Source organism: Dunckerocampus dactyliophorus, chromosome 9 (assembly GCF_027744805.1).
Source record: "Dunckerocampus dactyliophorus isolate RoL2022-P2 chromosome 9, RoL_Ddac_1.1, whole genome shotgun sequence".
NCBI classification, from domain to species: Eukaryota; Metazoa; Chordata; class Actinopteri; order Syngnathiformes; family Syngnathidae; genus Dunckerocampus; species Dunckerocampus dactyliophorus.
Window position 1 is genome coordinate 16,796,498 of NC_072827.1, and position 19,327 is coordinate 16,815,824.

The window sequence follows — 19,327 nt, forward strand, 5'->3', positions numbered from 1 at the left end:
CCCAAACTCTGAACTCTAATCCTTTACCCAAACTCTGAACTTTAATCCTAACCCCCGACCCTAATCCCTAACTCTAAACCTTTTACCCAAACCCTGAACTCTAACTCCCTACCATAATCCCAAACTCTAACCCCTTAACCATAACAGTAACCCCAACCCAAACCCCTAAATCTAACCCGTACCTCTCACCGCTATCCCTAACTGTAACCCCTTATTCTAAAAGTAACCCCTAACTCGAACTGAAACCCCAATCTTAACCAATTATCAGTAAACTATTGCTTTAAATGACATATTTTAGCAAATATTCTCACAAATACAAAAACCTAGACTAGTTACTATAACTGTAAGAGGAGAAGCAATCTTTAGTGGAAAAAAAAGTAGCCAACCTGACTGTATTACAGTGTTCCCTCGTTTATCGCTGGTGATAGGTTCTCAAAATAGCCCGCAATAAGTGAAATCTGCAAAGTAGCCAACTTCATTTTTTTTTTACAAATAATATATATGTTTCAAGGCTGTAAAACCCCTCACCATAAACCTCATACATTTTTGTCAGACAGGCAATAACATTTTCTCACATTCTCTCTTGTTTCAACACTCTCATTTCTTTTGAATTTTAATGATCAATCGACAGGTCGGACACAAGAAATTCTTAAGTCACTCGTGTGTATTTCGTGTGAAGAAAAGGCACAGTCCTGTGACCGTGCCTTTTCTTCCTAGGGTTGTTCCGCTGTACTGTAGCGTTTTTAAATCCTTGATAAAACATATTGCTGCAGTACTCATCCTGTTGCAGTCCTCCTCCTTCAAACCAAAGATTCATTTACAAGCTAGCTAGCAAGCAAGATAGCAATGACACAGGAAACACGGCAGGGTGGCATGAAGGAGATTGATTGACAATGGTCTACGGCCAATCATGACGCAGAAAACAACACACTCAGCTTCCTACAATAAAAATTCTTCTTAAAGGGCCGGGCTCGGCCTGTAACAGTCATAAGCTGTAATAATAATTTTTTAAAAACCACAAAAAAAATTCCACGAAACAGCGAATCCGCGAAAGGTGAACCGTGATAGAGCGATGAAACACTGTATATCATCAGAAATCACATGGAAATGTTCAAGTTCCGTTTGGTGCCTTTTCAGCAGAATATTCAACACTTGCTATTTCTCACCTTCCTTAAAAGGTATTAGTTCTGTACACCACAATTAACAGCAGAAATCCTCAGGTAGACTGGAGAGTTGGGCCATTTTAGAGGCCTACTTAATCTTAACTTCCTCTTATTTATTGTTCTGAATTAACAGATTCCCACATGTTCTACAAAAAAAACACATCACTCTAATTCAAACATGTACCTTCACCATTCACATGCAACACAGCTGAGGAGACTGAGAAGCAGCAGGAATGAAATAATATAACAAGTATTGTTGAAAAGAGATAGGGCAGGCTGTAAAAGAAGTAAGAGGATATGCAGTGTATCTTAAAGAGAAGGGTACATGTTTGTTTTTTTTCATGAAAAATATATGTTGAAAGGGAGCAATGTTAAATCCAGTATTATTGTCATTTTGGTAAACATCATTGTTGGTTTTCTGCTCCTGTTCAAGTGTAAACGCAAACAATCTAACATCTTGGACAAATAAACATCAGACAACACTCAAAACAAAATAGAGTGCCACAGCAAAACCTGGTCCAATAACTGTTAAATATATAGGTACTGTATATTAATTAGTGCTTATTTTGAGGTATGCTAGACTTTTGATGAAGAAACCATAAGGTGTGTGCACTCAAAGGCATCATTATACTATATGATAATAATAATATTGGACAAAAAGACAGGTTATGGTTGATTGAACAGAAAGAAGGAATTTTTAAATACTTGTCAATAGCTTTGGGTTGAGGTATCATTTTTAACCATCACTAAGTGACAGCAACCAGCCTAGGGCCAATTAATCCCAGACACTGACATTTTTCCCCTCAAACGACTTTTATTATTCCCTAATGTTTTAACGAGGCTGTAACTGTTGGAATATCACACTTTCTTTAAAAAAAAAATTCAAAACAGGAAAAAAAAGATTGATTTCCAGTGGCATAGCCTGCTATATTATGTTGCTATGCGCCACTGATCATTTATTTTCAATATCGAATTGCTAACCAAACGCATGCTCAAGGCCATGGAATCAGTAAAAACATGGTCAAAAACAAGAAAAATAGAAGCGTTTTGTGTGCCCTTTTGGTATCTTACCACTGTGGCTGGTTTCCCAATGTAAGGGTGGAATGATAGAAGGGTGGTGCAGTGCAGATCAGTAATTTTAGTCCCCTATGCAAGATATTACATACTGAAAAGAACTGTGCTGCTTGATGGAAAGTGGGTCAATTCCAACAGAATAGAGCTAAACCTCCAAGCTACTAGAAGGATATGTATTATTTGTTGTTTTATTACTTTCTTGGTTTGACTGGGCATGTATTGAATGGTTTCCAATACATGTTCAGAAAAAAATCTTCAAAAAATAGTGCTATCTAAGCCCACAAGTTGATTGAAAAAATTCTAAAAAGTTTTGTTTTAAATATTAGATTTTCTCTGCATTTATCAAGATGCTTGTAGTTTCTCACTTCAAGTAGGAGAGGAGATGATTCCTGCCAACTTCTTTTGGATCTTCTCTTCATTCCTCAGTATGTTGGACCTCAAAGCACAAATCTTGTCCTGGTAATCCTTGATCATTTGGTCTAGTTCATAAAGTTCTGCCTTTAGAGGTTCTAACGCCCAGTCTGTCGCTCTGTACAAGAATGAACACAAAAAAACAACCACAAAAAATGTCAATCCAAAGAAAGCATCTTCAGTGAATATGATTGTACAAGCCTCTCCTGGAAGGGGCACCAAATTACTTTTCCAATTATTGATTTGAACAGTGGACAGACCGTCCAACTGTTTGGGTCTACAACTTCCTGTGGGTTTTCAATGAGATCAGGAGCCATCGATGGTCACATTGTATATTCATTACATTTTCATACATGCCATTCTGTGGACCACATTGTATCACTATGTTCATGTCCATCATAGGAAACTTAACCAAAATGACATCCACACCACAGACCAAGAAGAAAAGAAAACATGAATACCTTTAAAGTTACCATTTAGATGGTTCATTGTTGGGGTATGGATTGCAAGAGCTTTACTAACTAGGAAAGGCAATTTCTATAGAAATTGCGTTCAAATGCTGAAGAGTTAAAGCTGAACTGAAATGCAGCATGGAAAAAGTAGAAGTAAATTACAGGAAAATAGGGAATTATTGGAATGTGGAAAATTCTTAGCCTGAGTGTATTGTATGTATGTATGCTCTATGACGTTTGTATGATCTACATGTGTCAAACTCATGCCATGGAGGGTCGAGACACTGCAGGTTTTCTCTCCAACCAGTTTTTCCAGCACAAGATTTAATTGATGAGCTCCTTCCCACAAATTGAAGGAGGTGTTAATCATTAATATTACCTGCTTTAGCGACGGGCTGGAAAGAAAACCTGCAGGGTCTTGGCCCTCCATTCTGATGTATGATTTCAATGGGTTGAGAAATGTGGAAAAAGCCATTATTTCAAATGTCTATTTTTGGGACGGAAAATGTGTAATTCCAAGGGAAAAATTTTTTTTTGCAATGTCAAAAATACATAACCTGAATGAGTTTGACATGGGAATGGCTTGAATCAGTTGAGAAATGTGTAAGTAGTAAGAGTAAGTAGTAGTAAGAAGTAGTAAGCTGTCAAGATAAAAAAATAATTTGTGTTCCAGAAAATGTTGGAAATTTTGGTATGGGGAAAATTGCTAGTGCAAATGTCCCGAATGAGCTAATTATTTTCATGTTGGAATGGCTTGGATCGGCTTGAACTTGTGAAAATTGTCCATTCATTTTCAAATGGAAATTTGTCAAGGAAAATGTGAAATTACAGAAAATGTGGGATTTTTTTTAGAATGTGTTAAATCGATGGCTCAAATGTCCCAAAGGAGCAGAACATTTTGATGTTGGAATATTTTGAAATCGCTTGATAAAGCAGTTAGCATCAAAAAACATTGTGGAATAACAATCATAAATAGAATTTCGGTGCAGAATAACATATTAGCATATGTGTGAATGCTCTGCAGCACACAATTACACCAACAGAGAAATTAACAAAGTCTTACTCATTACGTACGTATTGTGTGTGTTGTGTGCGAGCACTCTCACCTCTGCTCCTGCAGCAAAGCCTGTGCATGCTCCTTGTTCTCCTTCCGCCAGCTTTGCAGTTCTGCTTGCATGGCATCTATATCCTCCTGGACATAGTCCATGATCTTACCCAAAGGCAGCGCGCTTTGACAAACCGACTGGATGGATGCACGGAGCCGCTCTATCTCCCGTGTTACCAGGTCCTGCTCTTTCTTTCGGGCTTCTTCTGACACCAATTTCTGAACATGGAAGCCCAATTTCATCAAATGTCATTAAAAGTGATAGTCATCTGAACAAGCTTCTTTTAAGTTATTCAAATGTATAAGAAGTTATCATATCAAATCCAAACCAAATTTCCTTAATAAATGAATGGCATTAGAGTTCAGGGAAAGCGGCATTTCGTGGTTTCTAAAAATGTTGGGCAGGAATGGAACAAACCTCGTTGTGTATATAAAGATCAAACGAATGGCTTAATTGCGTTGGTAGAAGTCAGGGGGCTGGCTCGCTTGATGGCAAAGGCCTCAGGTACGCTGATTGGTTGACAAAAATCAGGGGTACCTCCCTTAACAGGCTGCAAACCCAAGGATGTTTGCTCAGCTGGGTATCATTGCCTAAAGTGAGCATATACTGTATGTGTGTATAAAGTACTACAACCCTGAAGCCACACATATCCATGCAGACATAAACACTCATTTACACAAACACGCACGCAGCCTAAGCACCTGCAGTCATAGTTCTTATTTATTTTAGTAACAAGCTGTGGCAGCAGGGTTATTTTACTACAGTATTAAATAACAACTGCCACACTTAGTCCTCCTGTCAAGTTCAACTCAAGGCACAAGTTAATGCCATTTGGTTGTGCAGACACCTGCCATGAAGAGGCAGCAGACATGGTGCTTGTGGCAACAAGCCAAACGACAGCTTTTCTTCCAAACATGCACCTCCTCAGAGCCCACTCAGGAAGAGGGCGTGGTCGATGAGGTGCATGATATTTACTTTACTGAGCCACCACTTCAGTAAACTAAATAGTTCAGTAAATACACACAACCTGACGACAGAGGGACCACATTGCAGCACATGTCATCAAGACTGAGTGTTCTCCATCTTTTTTGTGAGCCATTTGAGGTGGTTCCTGAGTGTGAGGGTTGAAAAGCCTCAGGTCTGTGGTCCCCCATCTAGGTGGGTGGCTTTCCACTGGGTGAGAACCCTGCAGCTACACAAACACTGTGGTTCATTCAGGCTTTTGGTTTGGTCTGCACAGTGTAGACAATGTCCATGTTTACATTCTATTTGCTGACCCTTGACTAACACACGTATAGCTCTTTTAGATGGCGGACTAGTGTGAAAACACGGTTCTTGGTACTCTGTCTGAAGCTGGGCATACACTGCACAATTGTTAAAAGTGTTTGCTTTAAATTCCAACTTACAGTGTACAGTCGTCCTTCGCCACATCGCTCTTTGAATTTCACGGCTTCACTCTGTCACGTTTTTTCCAAATATATTAATAAATCATCATGGTTTCGTAGTTGACTACGGCCTATTATTAGTCAAAAAATACTTTATATATACAGTATATTTCCAAATACAGTAATACCTCGTTTATCACAGTTAATTGGTTCCAGACCCGACCGTGATCAGTGAGTTTCCACGAAGTACAATTCCTTATTTATATATGGAATATTTTGACAGTTAGAGCATAGAAAACATGTTTACAACCTTCTAAATACAGGTTTTAACATTATTAGAGCCCTCTAGACACCCATTTGTATTACCCAATAGAAGAGAAACAATCAGAGAAAATAAGCCATTTAAAACATAAATAAGATTTGTTCGTTGTAACAAATGTCTTTCGGATACGTGATATCGCGTGAAGTGACGTTGGAGGTTCAGAGTTGAGTTTTACCTGGATTACGGCCACAACAGTAGCCCATATTGTTATGATTATTATTATGATACCATTATTATTGTGCCTGTTGTGAGACAATTTAAACCTATAATAAAATGGGTGTTATTTTATGTCTAGAGGGCTCTAATAATGTTAAAAATCATATCTTGACAATCATAAACAGGTTTTCTATGCTCCAACTACAAAAATATTCCATTTATGAATAACAAATCTTACTTTGAGAAACTTCTCTTATCACGGTCGGGTCTGGAACCAACCCGTGATGTACGAGGGATTACTGTACATGTTTTAAACCTGCAACAGATTGAAGTCCTCACAAAAGGTATGGACAGCAACGGCATGATCAACACCTCTATTATTGTGTTTAAGCACACTGAGTAAATCTTAATGCTGTAGTACATTTTACTATATTTAATTATGCTCGGAAATCCCACAAAATACGCTCAACTTGAATTCAACTTAAATTACGTGGTGTCTCGAGACTAGTATTAGGCAAGGAGATTTGATTTAAAATTTTCTTGATTTACATTTTCAGTTCATGTAGAGCTGGGAATACATTCATATATTCATATATGTATATATTTCAGCCATAGTTGCAAATGGTGATTAATCATGATTGATTAATTTGAAAAATGTGATTAACCAGTTTAAAAATGTTAATGATTTGACAGCCCTACTAAAAAAAAAACACATTAAGGGTAAAGCAATGAGCTTCTTATTTGCCATTCCCTTGATCAGTGTTGAAAAGTCAAAGAAAGATACAAGTGCATACTACACAGTACATGCACCACCCATGGCAGAATTAGTTTAGTTTAGTCCGTCCATTTTGCACAAAGTAGTGTGCATTACTCAGCAAGATGACTGAAGAATCCAATTACCTGGCATGCCAGAAATGTTGTCAAAATCATAGATCAATGAAAACCTGAACAAATGAAAAAAAACTTGTAGGTTGTATCTATCAATTTGTTTCAGTTGAAGGAGGACTGGCAGCTCGTCAACATCTAACCAAACAATGTCAACAAGCATCTACAGAACTAAGATGATTAATTGAATGTCAGGGTTATTTCCTTATGTGTCCACAAATACAGAAAAGGCCTCGATGTTTATGAAGACACAGGGTATGGAGCAGAATATTTATTTTCTTGACAATTCTACTGCGTATTCTGGCCCTTCTCTGTGAGTCTCACTCAACAGCCATCCATTTGTGTGCCACGGGGTTTATTTATACATTACAAACCCTCATCAAGCCTAATTTGAAAGGGGTAACGAAGAGGGGAGTAAGGAGTACACACAAAAAAATCTTATGAAAACGCAGCTGCTGCAAGGGGCAAATTCTGTGTAAATAAAAGAAGTATCTTGGAAAAATATACAATGCAGCCAAGGGGTCAGGAGCAGGCCATCCCCACGAAATATGCAGGATTCTTATGCCACAAACACATAATATACTTTGATCATTCAATATCTTTCTTTACAGACAACAGTAATGAAAAGGAGTTGGCTGGCTGCGGACAGCATAGCTGCAGTGTCATTTGAGAAACAAAATGGTAGAAATGTTAACATTTTGCGCTGATTCAGAAGTCACAGTGGTCTGTGACTCACTTGTTTTAGACAACCAAGTTAAAAAAAATGAAATGTGGCAGGTGAAATTTAAAACCTGACATACCACATGGAATGAGGAAGTTCAATATTTACATTTTTGACCCAGCACGTTTTGCCATGATTACAAGGGGGAAAAATGACTCAATTAAACTGACCTCTCCACACTTTAATGTCAGGAAGGAAGTCATTTATGCAGCTGACGAGGCAAGGTTGGTAACAAGGGAGGGGTGGCGAGACCATAACTTATGTGCAGACATACGTGCTCCAATATATATCTTTGCACCCCACAGGATTGTCTGAAATATCTGTTTAGACTCTCTGAGAACTGAGATGTCTGAATTAGGAAAATTGAGAAAAACCAAGGCTATTTTCACATTTAACAAAGACTATATTTGTATTAATACTTCCTATAAAAGAAGGGTTGAGGTGAATAAAATTGCCAATACAACATGCTTGTGTAAATTACAGTAAATCACATTTCTACTGTACTGTATGAAGCTCACTGATGGCTAACTTCAGTTGAGCGTTATGATGATGTCAGATGTCGTGGTTGGGGGATAACTGTCAACATGAGTGACAGTCCAAAACAGTGCACATATTAGTGTTGGGGCGGTCAGCGAGAAAAAAATGCAAGGAAAATGTGTCTCAATGGAGAGGACCACCCAAAGCAGATGGCCTTGCTCCCCACAATACAGACAAAACTCTCGCAGCAGTTCACACTTAAAGCAACAATGGAAGACTGCTGACATAGGGTCATTCATCAGTCAAGATGCAGAAATAGACACATCATTTTTTTGTTTTTAAGTATGAAAATAATCTTGCGCTTTTATTCTGAAAGGGATTTTGTTATGCAGCTGGGTGTCGTCGGTTAATACTTCTATAGGTGGAGACAATTCTCTGCAGTGCTATTTGAAAAGCTGTTGTCATAGAAGACCAACAAAGCTTGTTAGCATTCAGTTGCCATTAAGATGTTGAATGTGCAGCCTGTCTCTTGTTGAGTATTTTATGATTGGTGTGTATCAGCTGTTTAAGTGAAATATAGATCTTAATTGTCCATTTAATTGTCATATTTGGATGTGTTTGAAATTGCAATGTAAAATTGATAATGCTAATCGCTAGCGCATATATGGGATTCTCAATGTAAATGAGCATTGAGCTAGCGCATTTGTTTAAATGCATTTTGTTTAAGTTGAATGTTACATAGAAATTAGTTTGTGTTTAATGTAAGTTCCAAGTGACTTGCTTTATTTCTGTATGTTTAGTTTAACCGTTCCTCAAAGTACAGGCTCTAAAATGGTACTCAACTGGAGTCTTTATTTAGAACCCGTTAATCTGTCTGCTGAGATGGCAAGTAGACCAACGGGAGCAGAATAAAAAACCTTTGCAGATACATTTTGTTAAAATGATTTTGAGTTTGTGAATAAAAAGTTATTTTTCATGAAATGTTCATTAAACTTGTTTTGTGCTGAAATTCAACCTGCACTGTCTTTTTATTGAATATAAGATATTTAAGAAATTTTATTTGAAAAATGTTCACAACTTGTGTTGCCGCTTGTCATTAAGGGATGATGGTGGGTCTCCCAGCCAAACCAGTTGAGAACCACTGATCTAAAACATCCGTTATAAAACTAGATACTTCCAAAATTATACACAAACCAGTGATGTCTATGGGTTTTTTTATGTGGGCCTTTCTAAGAGGCACTGAGGAAGGCCAGAGCATATTTTAGCTCCAGACATCTTGATGTGTGTATCAATTGTGTGTGGTCTGTTAGAAGCCACACTAACTTGTCAGGGTATTAGACCTTCAGCTTCACTGAAGGGGAACATTTTTGTGGTTCCAAGGCAGCATAATTACACCTCTACACTCCATTTGTTTACATCTTTTTTTGTGATAATAACCAGCGCTGCACGGAACATTTCAAAGTGACCCACACAATTACCATTCAGGACTGATAGGACTCATTGATAGTCCTGCCTCTGCTTGTGTGTCACACATAAAATGTGTTGAAGAGGGCCCTCTAGTGGACACAATAATATTACAACATTTTAAGTGAACATACCTCTTTCGATTTGCTGGAGGATGGTAATGACTCATAGTCTTTTTTGGTTTCCAGAATCTTTTTCACAAGTCCACCTAGAGTAAAAGAGACATTTTTTAGTGAACTTAAAGCTTGCTTTCTTAAAACTAAAACATTTGTGTTATTCAACAAGAAGCACATGAAAAGAATATGTCTGACTCTACCATGTTTTTCTTCACTGTTAAAGTCTTGTGCAGATCCCTGTAATAGAGACACATTATGAAGTCAACATCTACGTCGCATGTGCAAAATTCCCCATTATCATCACTTGCCAACTCCTTATCAGGAGCATCTGCAGGTTCAGGAGCCGCCTGTGCCACAATAAACTGCTCATCTTCCTCCTCCTCCTCGTCAGATAACTTCTTTCCATCTCTGATGACTGATGACTTTGCACTAGAAACCCTGGAAAACAGACAATAACTTGTGTATGTGTTTAAATGGACAGAAACCCAAACATGCCTTGCACATAGTGATTCCATGTAAAACAAAAATAATGAATTAAATGAGCTGCAATGAAATCACCTGTCAGCTGGAACCCCTTCACTGAAATCTTCCAGTTTCTTAACTCGAGGGGGAGCAGGCCGAGCACTGCTGGGCCGCACCATTCGCTTACTGCTATACAGTGAAAGGAGCATACATTCCACTTGACTCATTAACATGGTCCACTTGTACTTCATTTTACCTACTCCTAACTTTGTGACAGCAACACCAAACATTTAATTGATATGGTACATAAACAATACTGACGCAGAAAAAAACATGCCATCTACTATGTGTTGAATGTTTTCTTAATCATTTTGGTTGGTCCATTTGGATTTATTGTTTTGTTCACCTTTGAAGGATAATACCGCTGTATTACTGTGTAAATTGCGTCAACCAAACTTGATTGAAAGGATTTAGTGCTGTCACTACAGACCTGGCGGCCGTTTCAGATGAAAATGAGGAACCTGCATCACCACTTTCCTTGGGGGCTGGTCCCTGTGCCACCTGAGCATCTGCATCTGTGTAGGAACAACTGGTATTTAGATCACATGTCTAAGCAAAATTGGCATTCATTTTTTTAAACTGAGTGGCTTTGTTTTGCCCAAAATTATGCAAGCACGCACGTGCACACACACCATTAAGATTACACAACAGTTAGCGTCTTTAAAAAAAGGTCTGTTTGTGTCATTTGTTTGTGTCACTTTGTGTCATTATCCTTTTGCAATGGTAGTAATATCCATTTTCTTGTGCTAGGATACAATAACTGTATAAGTGTGATGACCAGATTCTTTAATAAGGACAATCTTTAACCTCTACGAGATCCCTCTCAGTCTGTAAAGAATCTAACTTTCAAGTAATTTGGTAATAATTAATGAATAATCACTACCAGGTGAATCCTGATGTCTGATAATGAAACACACTATTGTTGGCCTCATACATCATAAAAGAACCACTTACCTCCCTCACTGTCAGATGCATCTGTAGACAGACAAAAGGGTTTGTTTCCATTTAGATACAACTAGTACGGCATAATGAAGCAAAATAACAATACAAACATATTAAACATTAAATAGATACTGTAGGTATAAGTACGAGATAAACTTCAAGGGCCTTTTCACCAGCAATTATGTTATATTGATGGTTCAACTGGAGGTCAGATTACTCAGTGATTCTTGAACGGGTTGCGCGCTTACCTCGTCCGTCAATTCTAGGCTTCCTCCTTTGCCCTTTGGCGGATGAAGGTCTAGGCAGTCGTGCTGGAGTTTCCGACTGTCAGGTAGTCAACAGAAAAATGATTATTAAATGTAAAGTTGTTTTGCATTTAGCAACAATTCCAGGACAGCAGAAGTGTTGTAAAAGTCAATGGCGCAGGGAAATGTGACAGCTCTGTACCTAAACCAACTGTAAAAACACAGCACATTCAGTGCATTTCCTACATGCATCTTTAAAATGTCACTTCCATGTCCAAATAAGAGTTTTGTAGCTAACCTATAACATTTTCACAACTATTAGTCCCATTTTTCAACAATTCTGACTTTTGAAGGATGGTCAACACAGAAACCTACATTACAATAGCAATGTTCATGCTGTAACATTGTTACAACATAATATTCCTTTCACAATGTAAAACCAGTTATGCAAATTGTTTGTGACTAGCTTGGTCTTACACTACCCACCCATTTATTCTCTATTCTGCTTGTCTTCATTGGGGTGAGCTGGAGCATACCAGCTGACAACCAACCATTCACATTCACATGTTTGGACAATTTATAATCCCCAATTACTGTGAGGCTGATGTACAGCCCCTAGATGAAACAGAAAATTGTGTGTTGCAAGAGTCACAACTGTGAATAAAAGTCAGTTACCTGGTTTTCAACATTCTCTGCCGGCTGTACATGCAAAGAACACAGCATTAGGAGCAACAGTGCTATTTATCAACAAAACAGTTAAGTACCAATTAGACTTGACCAACCAACCACCAGATACCTAAAAGGCCATAAGTAAAGGTGCTACTTTCTGACACTAAAAAGTCTACATTATTCAGGCCTACATTTTTACAGGCTGTTCTAGTGGACAGAATACCTCGTCAGCTGGCACTGGGTCCTTCCAAGAATAAAAGGTGGTGCAATAGAAAAAAAAAAGTCTTACTAATAATGTAAAATACTGATATCCAATTAGCAAATTGTTATTTCAGATACTCACAGCCATATTTTACATTAATATTAAACAGGATATAACTTACAGCCGGCACTGGTTTCCTGGCATCGTCATCAAGGTTTTTTTGTTGAAGTTCTGATATTCTATCCTGGGCACAGAAATTGTTTGATAAATTACATTTGTTGGTAATGTTAGCAACTCAGTTTTGGTTTACTGGAATACCTTGCTATTCCCAGAGTGTCCGTCTTTACTTCTACTCTTGTCTTCTTCTTCTTTGTGTCGTTCTGTCTCCTTGTCTCTTTCTCTTAGTTTTTCCTTGTTTTTTTCATGGTCTCTTTGGGAATCTCTTTCTCTTATTTTTTCTTTGTCTTTGTTTCTGTCTCTACTTTTTTCTTTTTTGGAGTCTTTCTCCTGTTCTTGGTCTTTTCCTCTTCCTTTGTCCTTTTCCTTGTCTGGTCCTCGCTCACGGCTCTTGTCCTTTTCAACATCGTTGGCGTGGTCCTGCTCACGGCGGTGATTCTTGCCAGAACGCTCCTTGTTGTGGCGGTGATCTCGCTCACCATCTCTGTGTTGTCTCTCCTGTTCTCTGGGCTGATCTGAGTCCTTTTCTTCTCTGCTCCCACTGTGCTCAATCTTCTTCTTCTCCTGGATTAGTTAATCAATATCAATGACAGATAAATTGGCCAACACAAATATTACATATTATTAATAGGATATAAAAGTGGTCAAATCCATAACATAAATCTGCATCGCTGCAGCTCAATTTTTATTTTTTTTTTATTAGAGGAGAACAATAAAAAAAGATGTTAACCTCTCTGTCTGATGACTGCTGTTCACGTCTGTCTCGATTCTCTTTGTCTTGAGACTTGGAGGTGCTGGCCTTGGTCTTCAAATCCACCTTTTCTCCAGAAAGCACTCGTTTCACTGCCTCCTCACTGGACATCTGTGTATCAAGTAAAGGAAATGAAGACACCTACTGATATGGCCATTGACCCCAGTTACCTGAAGCAACTGAAATCAGTACTGTTCTTTCTCTGACATAGAGCTATAATCCCTGAACGTTTATGAAGCTGCTAAAAATGTCAAATTAAATTAAGTAGATTACACCTTTGACATTGAAGAAGCGGTCATATTGTATTCCTTTACAATACATGTCTTTGGAATGGAAAAAACTCATTAAAAGAAGATCACTTAGAGTTTGTGTGCTGGAGAATGAGAAATTTGAATGACTGCTGTTTTGATATAGGTCAAACGTTTGCTTACTTTTTCAAATAAATGACCATCATTTCCTGTGTATAAGCCACTACTAATTCTTAAACTTCGAACGCTACAGCTAATTTATGGCCATGTTCTAATCTTGTGACATCGCCTTTGCTTCAGAACTACTACTAATTGTTTAAATACTGTGCCGCTCGTGAGTGAGTGAGGAAAGTGGTTTCCCTTAGCAGCTCCTTCAGCAGCAGACTGTTACACCCACGGTGTAAGAAGGAGAGGTTCCGCAGGTCCTTCATACCGACCGCTGTCAGGCTCTACAACACCTGCACCACCTGAACCATGTTGTAGTCACTATGTCACTATGTATTCTTTACTTGCGTATCTTGCTTGCTGCTGTAACAAGTGAATTTCCCTGCTGTGGGATTAAAAAAGTACTATACAGAATGTTAGCTCTTTCTTTGGAAGGAGCCAATCATGGGCTGTAAGGGAACTTACGACAAGCTTGTCAACCCACTGGAAATCGCAGGAGGTCATTACTCAATATTAAAAGTCTGGCTCACTGTGTCATCTTAGAAAGAAAGAAACGCTAAAATCATCACACTTAACACTCAAAGGTAGGTAAGAAATATACAAGACAAGTACCAATATAAGTTTAGAATAAAAAGCAACTATTGTAACTTCTTCCCGTCATGCATTGCTTCCCAGCAAAACAGTTCATTGTCTGTGGCTGGCCATTCAGCTGCCTGTGTCCTGCCTGTGCCCACCAGAAGGAGGCATGATTGGCTCCCTCTGGTTGACACAGGCAGCTGAATGAATCATTGCAGTGCCCCGGCAGCCGTGGCCAATGAACTGCTTTGCTGGGAAGCAATGCATGATGGGAAGAAGTTACAATAGTTGTCATTTTTTTTATTGTAAACTCATATTGGTACTTGTTTTGTATATTTCTTATCTATGTTTGACTGTTAAGTTGCTGTTAGGGATGTCCCGATCCGATCTTCAGGATCGGGATCGGCTGCCGATCCGCTGTATTTGTGAAGATCGGATAATAACCGCTTCACGTTCGTAACTCCAACATGGTAGATGCTGTAATGCGCCTCAAACCTGGTTGCCACTCGACTCGCACCACCTACAAGAAGAAAACGCAACACCACCATGCAGACATGTCCGCGGTATACCGTGGTGAAGAACGTCGGACGTTGACTATTCGGCTCCGTAGCTACAGCGGTAGTTCCCTCTCACTGTAGTTCCCCCGGAGTGCTACGTCATGGTGTCGGGACGAGCCACTCTAAACGGTGGCAAAAAACCTTGGAAACTCCTGTGTTATGGGGCGTGAAGGGAAGCTAGTGGGGTTCGCTTAGTTTAGCTAATGCAGCTGTGTGTGCGTGCGTGCGTGCGTGCGTGCGTGCGTGCGTGCGTGCGTGCGTGCGTGCGTGCGTGCGTGCGTGCGTGCGTGCGTGCGTGCGTGCGACTAAGGCTGGGTGAGTATATTTTCACCATGTTGTGTTTTAATGCTTTAATGTAAGGATGATTTTACAATGCCCATTGACGACGCAGAGGTTCAGAGTGAAAAAAGACGAGAGGCACGTTTATTCTTGCACCCACCGCGTATCAACCGTCAATTGCCATGCTCAACACACACACAACACATTCCGGCCTTCAAAATAAGAGCGCTCTTTGTCACATTTGTCTAATTGTGTAAACAAAATAAGGGTATCATTAAAATATCTCACGTTAGTAACGAGATTGGCATTGTTGCGTCTTATACACAGGAAATTACGGTACCTTCTGTTGTCTGTTGTAAAGACTGAAATACTGTGTGTAAGCATACTGTATATGCCATTGATGACAACAATATATGAGATATACCAACTTATATCAGAGAACTATATGTATATGTATTTATATATTGGCCACCTACTGTTGGGTTCAGTTAAGAGATTTCACAGTTCCCCCTGAGGTGACTTTTATACACAAGCAGTATATAAACTCGGTAATAAATGGGGGGGGGGGGCGTAAATAAGCAAACCTTGTTGAGGCAGCACTTGGCAATACACTGCAACAGCTCGTTGGTCTTCTCAGGCTCGTGACCGGCCACGATCCGTGCTGGCTTTGCTGCAAGGGGCTCTCCACTAACCAATGCTACTACATCTATTGCTTTCTGAAGGAAGGCCATCTTACTCTCTTTGTCCTAATAAAAGACACAACAAACAATAGTGATTAACAGAAAAGAACAACATCAAATTAGAAGACAGAGGAGTACCAATGTTTCAATAAACGTTTCTATATTTACCCTGCTCAATATTTGTGGTATACTGCTAAAAAGCGAGGTGCATGGCAATAAAAGTGGTCAAATATCCAGCCAGAATTATGCCAGAAGCTTGTTAATTGTTAGAAAAGCCCCTTTTCCACCAAATGTTCAGGAACTCTTAGTTATAGGTAATTGTAGTTCCTGAAATTAAAAGCTTCCTGTGGCGCATTGTGTTTTACTTTTGCACGTCAACAAAGTCCTCAGAACATTTATGTAAATCTGGCTGATGATGGTGGAAGAAGCACCGTGCTTGATTGGGTTGTACTAACTCACCACTACTTAGTGTGCATCCTACATCCAAACTTATCACTGAAATGCACTGGGCTAGCACACACTCACTGTGGCAAGGGGACACATGCAAGTGAGGGAAATCAGTTGTGGCGTCTCATCATCAGTGATGTCACCAAAAGGTAGAAAGATGCAATCAAGAAAAGCAACCTTACCTTCACGTTATCTGACTTTAATTCGCTGTCCTTGTACAGCCCCTTCATAAAGCCTGTGGTCCTGATGATCTGAAAGTACAGTCAATAGAAATCTAGTCTTATATCCAGTCTTCTGACAAAATCCTGCACACCGTAGACCGCAACTGAAGAAAAGCAACAGATTAGGCAGCTGAGCAATAAACTAAAAAAAAAAAAAAACTAAACAAAACCGCCACGAGGCCACATATTGTCATTTGATAGATTGTTATAAAAATACTCATTATAGCCATATGGAAACGTACTGTAAACAGTATATCAAGTTTAGAGTGGACAACTTTTCAAACTGACAGTCAGACAGCCAACCGTAGTCTATGAGGGACATGATTTTTTTAGAGTGACTGAGTGCAAATCTGCCAACACTGGACATTGGGGCATTAATAATAAAATAAACGTGTTTTTTTTTAACATGATACATATTTTTCTTTTTACATTATGCCTTTTGCCATTTGTTTGTTTAATTTGTGCAGTGGGCCAAGAAAAAAACAAGACATTGGCTGCAAAATGGCCCCTGGGCTGCACTTTGGTCATCCCTGCTTTTACAGCAACACAGCTTTTAGGTTTGTGTCATAAGAAATGTGTGACACTATCTGTTGTTTACCTTACTCAACAACAGTACATGATGTTACTGACTTACGTGTCTTGGTTTGATTTTGTGCAGCAGAAGATGTGTGTGTGCCTTGTAACACATACCAATGATAAAAAAAAGCATTCATGATGTTTCCTGGGCTCTATGTAAGTGTGTGCTGACTTTAACGATAACATACACGTCATTGTACATCTAATATTTCACTATATTGATGAACAAATGTGTCACCATGTGCGACCAAGTCAGTTTTGGTATGTGCTTGGGATTGGCAATATGGCCTAAAATCCATATTGCAATGCAGCCTCTTGCGATAACAATATATATCACAATATATTCTTTGGCATATGAATTATAATAGAAACAATTCAAAAGAGGTTACTGGTTAGGCTCCTCCTTTGGCTGCTGATGTAGGCATCATTTCCACTTTTATGTATCGCCCCCTCCTTTTTTTTGCATTTGAGGTGTGTTAAGAAGCAGAGTTATGATGCCATCTACTGTCCGGAGTTGTAACAACAAGCTACAAAGACAGTCCTATTATAATGTGTGTGTGAGTGAGGGTGAACAGGTAGCACCTAATCTATCTGTGGCAGTCCAAATTTATTTACAAATTAATGAATGTATGGGAAACACCGAGATTAGCATAAAGACTGTCAGGATCTTCATGGCAGTTGAGCACTTATATGCAAGCCTTCCAACACCAATGATAATACAGCATGTTGGATAGAACGGTGTGAGCTCGTGTGCAAGGCCCAGTAATACACGTAGTTATTCTGACAGGAATGTCATAAATTATTCCTTGGGTAAAATGTGAATGTGTAGGATTATTTTGGTCACCAATTGTTGGGTGACACATGAGAGGGCCAAAATATGGGGAAAACCTACAGCATGATGTAGTACACCACCGCAAAGTACAACAGCAGACATAACAAGCTGGTATATATTACATTTCATTTGCATGGGAACATAGATGTTGGTTATCCAGTGCAAAGGGTGTTCTGTTGGGTTTGTTGAGCCCTTCAGCGCATCTAGCAACGCTGTACTTGTTTACTCAGCGTCAATGGCAACGGACTACATAACCAATGGCCAAATGACTCTTGAATAGTTTATCACTTTGTGTGGAAAGGTCCTTATACAAAATCTGTATCTTTTAGCGTCTACACTTCTAAGCAGCTCTGCTACTCACTAATGCATTCGCTAAGCTCATTCTAACACTACTGAATGGACTCTCTCACTTATGTGTGTTAAAAAAAAAACAAACTATTTAACCATTATTTCAAAAAAGTGTATCACCTCGCACACGCCATGTAGCTCTTAGTAACATGAACATCAGTCTCACCTCACTAAAGATGTCGTGCAGGTATCGAAACGGTGGTTTGCTGAGAAGTTTTTCCGTCAGTGGTGGCTTCTTTATCACCTTTCCGAGGGTGTCTTGAGTCTTTTTAACCACCGCTGCGTTCATTGCGGCAGTTTTTTAAGCGAGAAAAAGGTAATCAACCTGTGTCGCTTCTCAATACGAGGTAAGCTAAATTCGCGCTTGCGCACTAGCGAGTTCGGCTGCTGAGGTTTGATAGAACTGTCGTGTTCTTCTTCTTCTGTTGTTATCCACAATTCTGCGGTACTGCCATCTGCCGGAGAAACTGAGCACTAAAAGTGAGTCAAGCATTCACATTCGTTTTTATTGGAGCTCAGCGACACGTTTCATTGTATGTATTTGTTTATTTATACATTACAAATGTCCGTATGTAAGTACTAAGTATTCTCTGGTTCAAGTTGTAGATGTAGGTAATTGCTTCTAGTGTTTAAGCAGGCAGAGACGGCCTTGACAGGTATGGTACCTTAGGGTGATGGGGGCAGCTCCACAAGCAGGGGTGCCGCCAGGAATTCTGGGCAACATGAATTTATTTATTTTATATATATATATATATATATATATATATATATATAGGGAGATTGTCCTAACTTTTCCCCAACTGTATAATAAACCCGTTTGTTACAATAAATGCTAATTTTATTATATGCAAATACACATTTATAAATTTGATTTAATATTGTTTTTTCAGGATTTTATAAACATTCTGTCTTTCTCATTTGCAATAAACATACCATAAAAGTTCTGTATTGTTCATATTATTATATGGGGCTCAACTTACAGAATCCCCACTCTATATCTATATACTTGTATGGATTGGTACCACCTGGAGTGCCTTCAAGTACCCCAGGGGTAAGAGTACGCCCACTGTGACCCAGTGAGCAAAGGTTTTCTACCAGGGACAATAGCTTGTGAAAGCCGTACTCTGCCTCCCTCTAGTGGTGAAAATGTTGTGCTCC

At 39.1% G+C, this 19,327-nt stretch overlaps 1 protein-coding gene across 4 annotated transcripts; it reads right to left on the reverse strand.

Annotated features, from left to right (window-relative positions):
* Positions 1 to 369: 369 nt before the first annotated feature.
* traf3ip1 (TNF receptor-associated factor 3 interacting protein 1) lies at positions 370 to 18,546 on the reverse strand. Of its 4 annotated transcripts, none has more exons than XM_054787846.1 (17): positions 18,336 to 18,546; positions 16,375 to 16,443; positions 15,650 to 15,811; positions 13,220 to 13,351; positions 12,631 to 13,053; positions 12,494 to 12,556; positions 12,334 to 12,354; positions 12,117 to 12,140; positions 11,445 to 11,520; positions 11,209 to 11,229; positions 10,685 to 10,769; positions 10,291 to 10,380; positions 10,041 to 10,170; positions 9,933 to 9,969; positions 9,751 to 9,824; positions 4,207 to 4,424; positions 370 to 2,766 (listed from the first exon to the last, which is right to left on the reverse strand). In XM_054787846.1, exons 1-17 carry the CDS (start codon positions 18,456 to 18,458, stop codon positions 2,604 to 2,606), a joined length of 1,911 nt encoding a protein of 636 aa, XP_054643821.1. In that variant the 5' UTR covers positions 18,459 to 18,546; the 3' UTR covers positions 370 to 2,603. The 4 variants fall into 4 exon arrangements, with proteins under 4 accessions (XP_054643821.1, XP_054643820.1, XP_054643822.1 ...); XM_054787845.1 differs by having other exon boundaries at positions 10,291 to 10,383; XM_054787847.1 differs by lacking the exon at positions 12,334 to 12,354 and having other exon boundaries at positions 10,291 to 10,383.
* Positions 18,547 to 19,327: the final 781 nt, after the last annotated feature.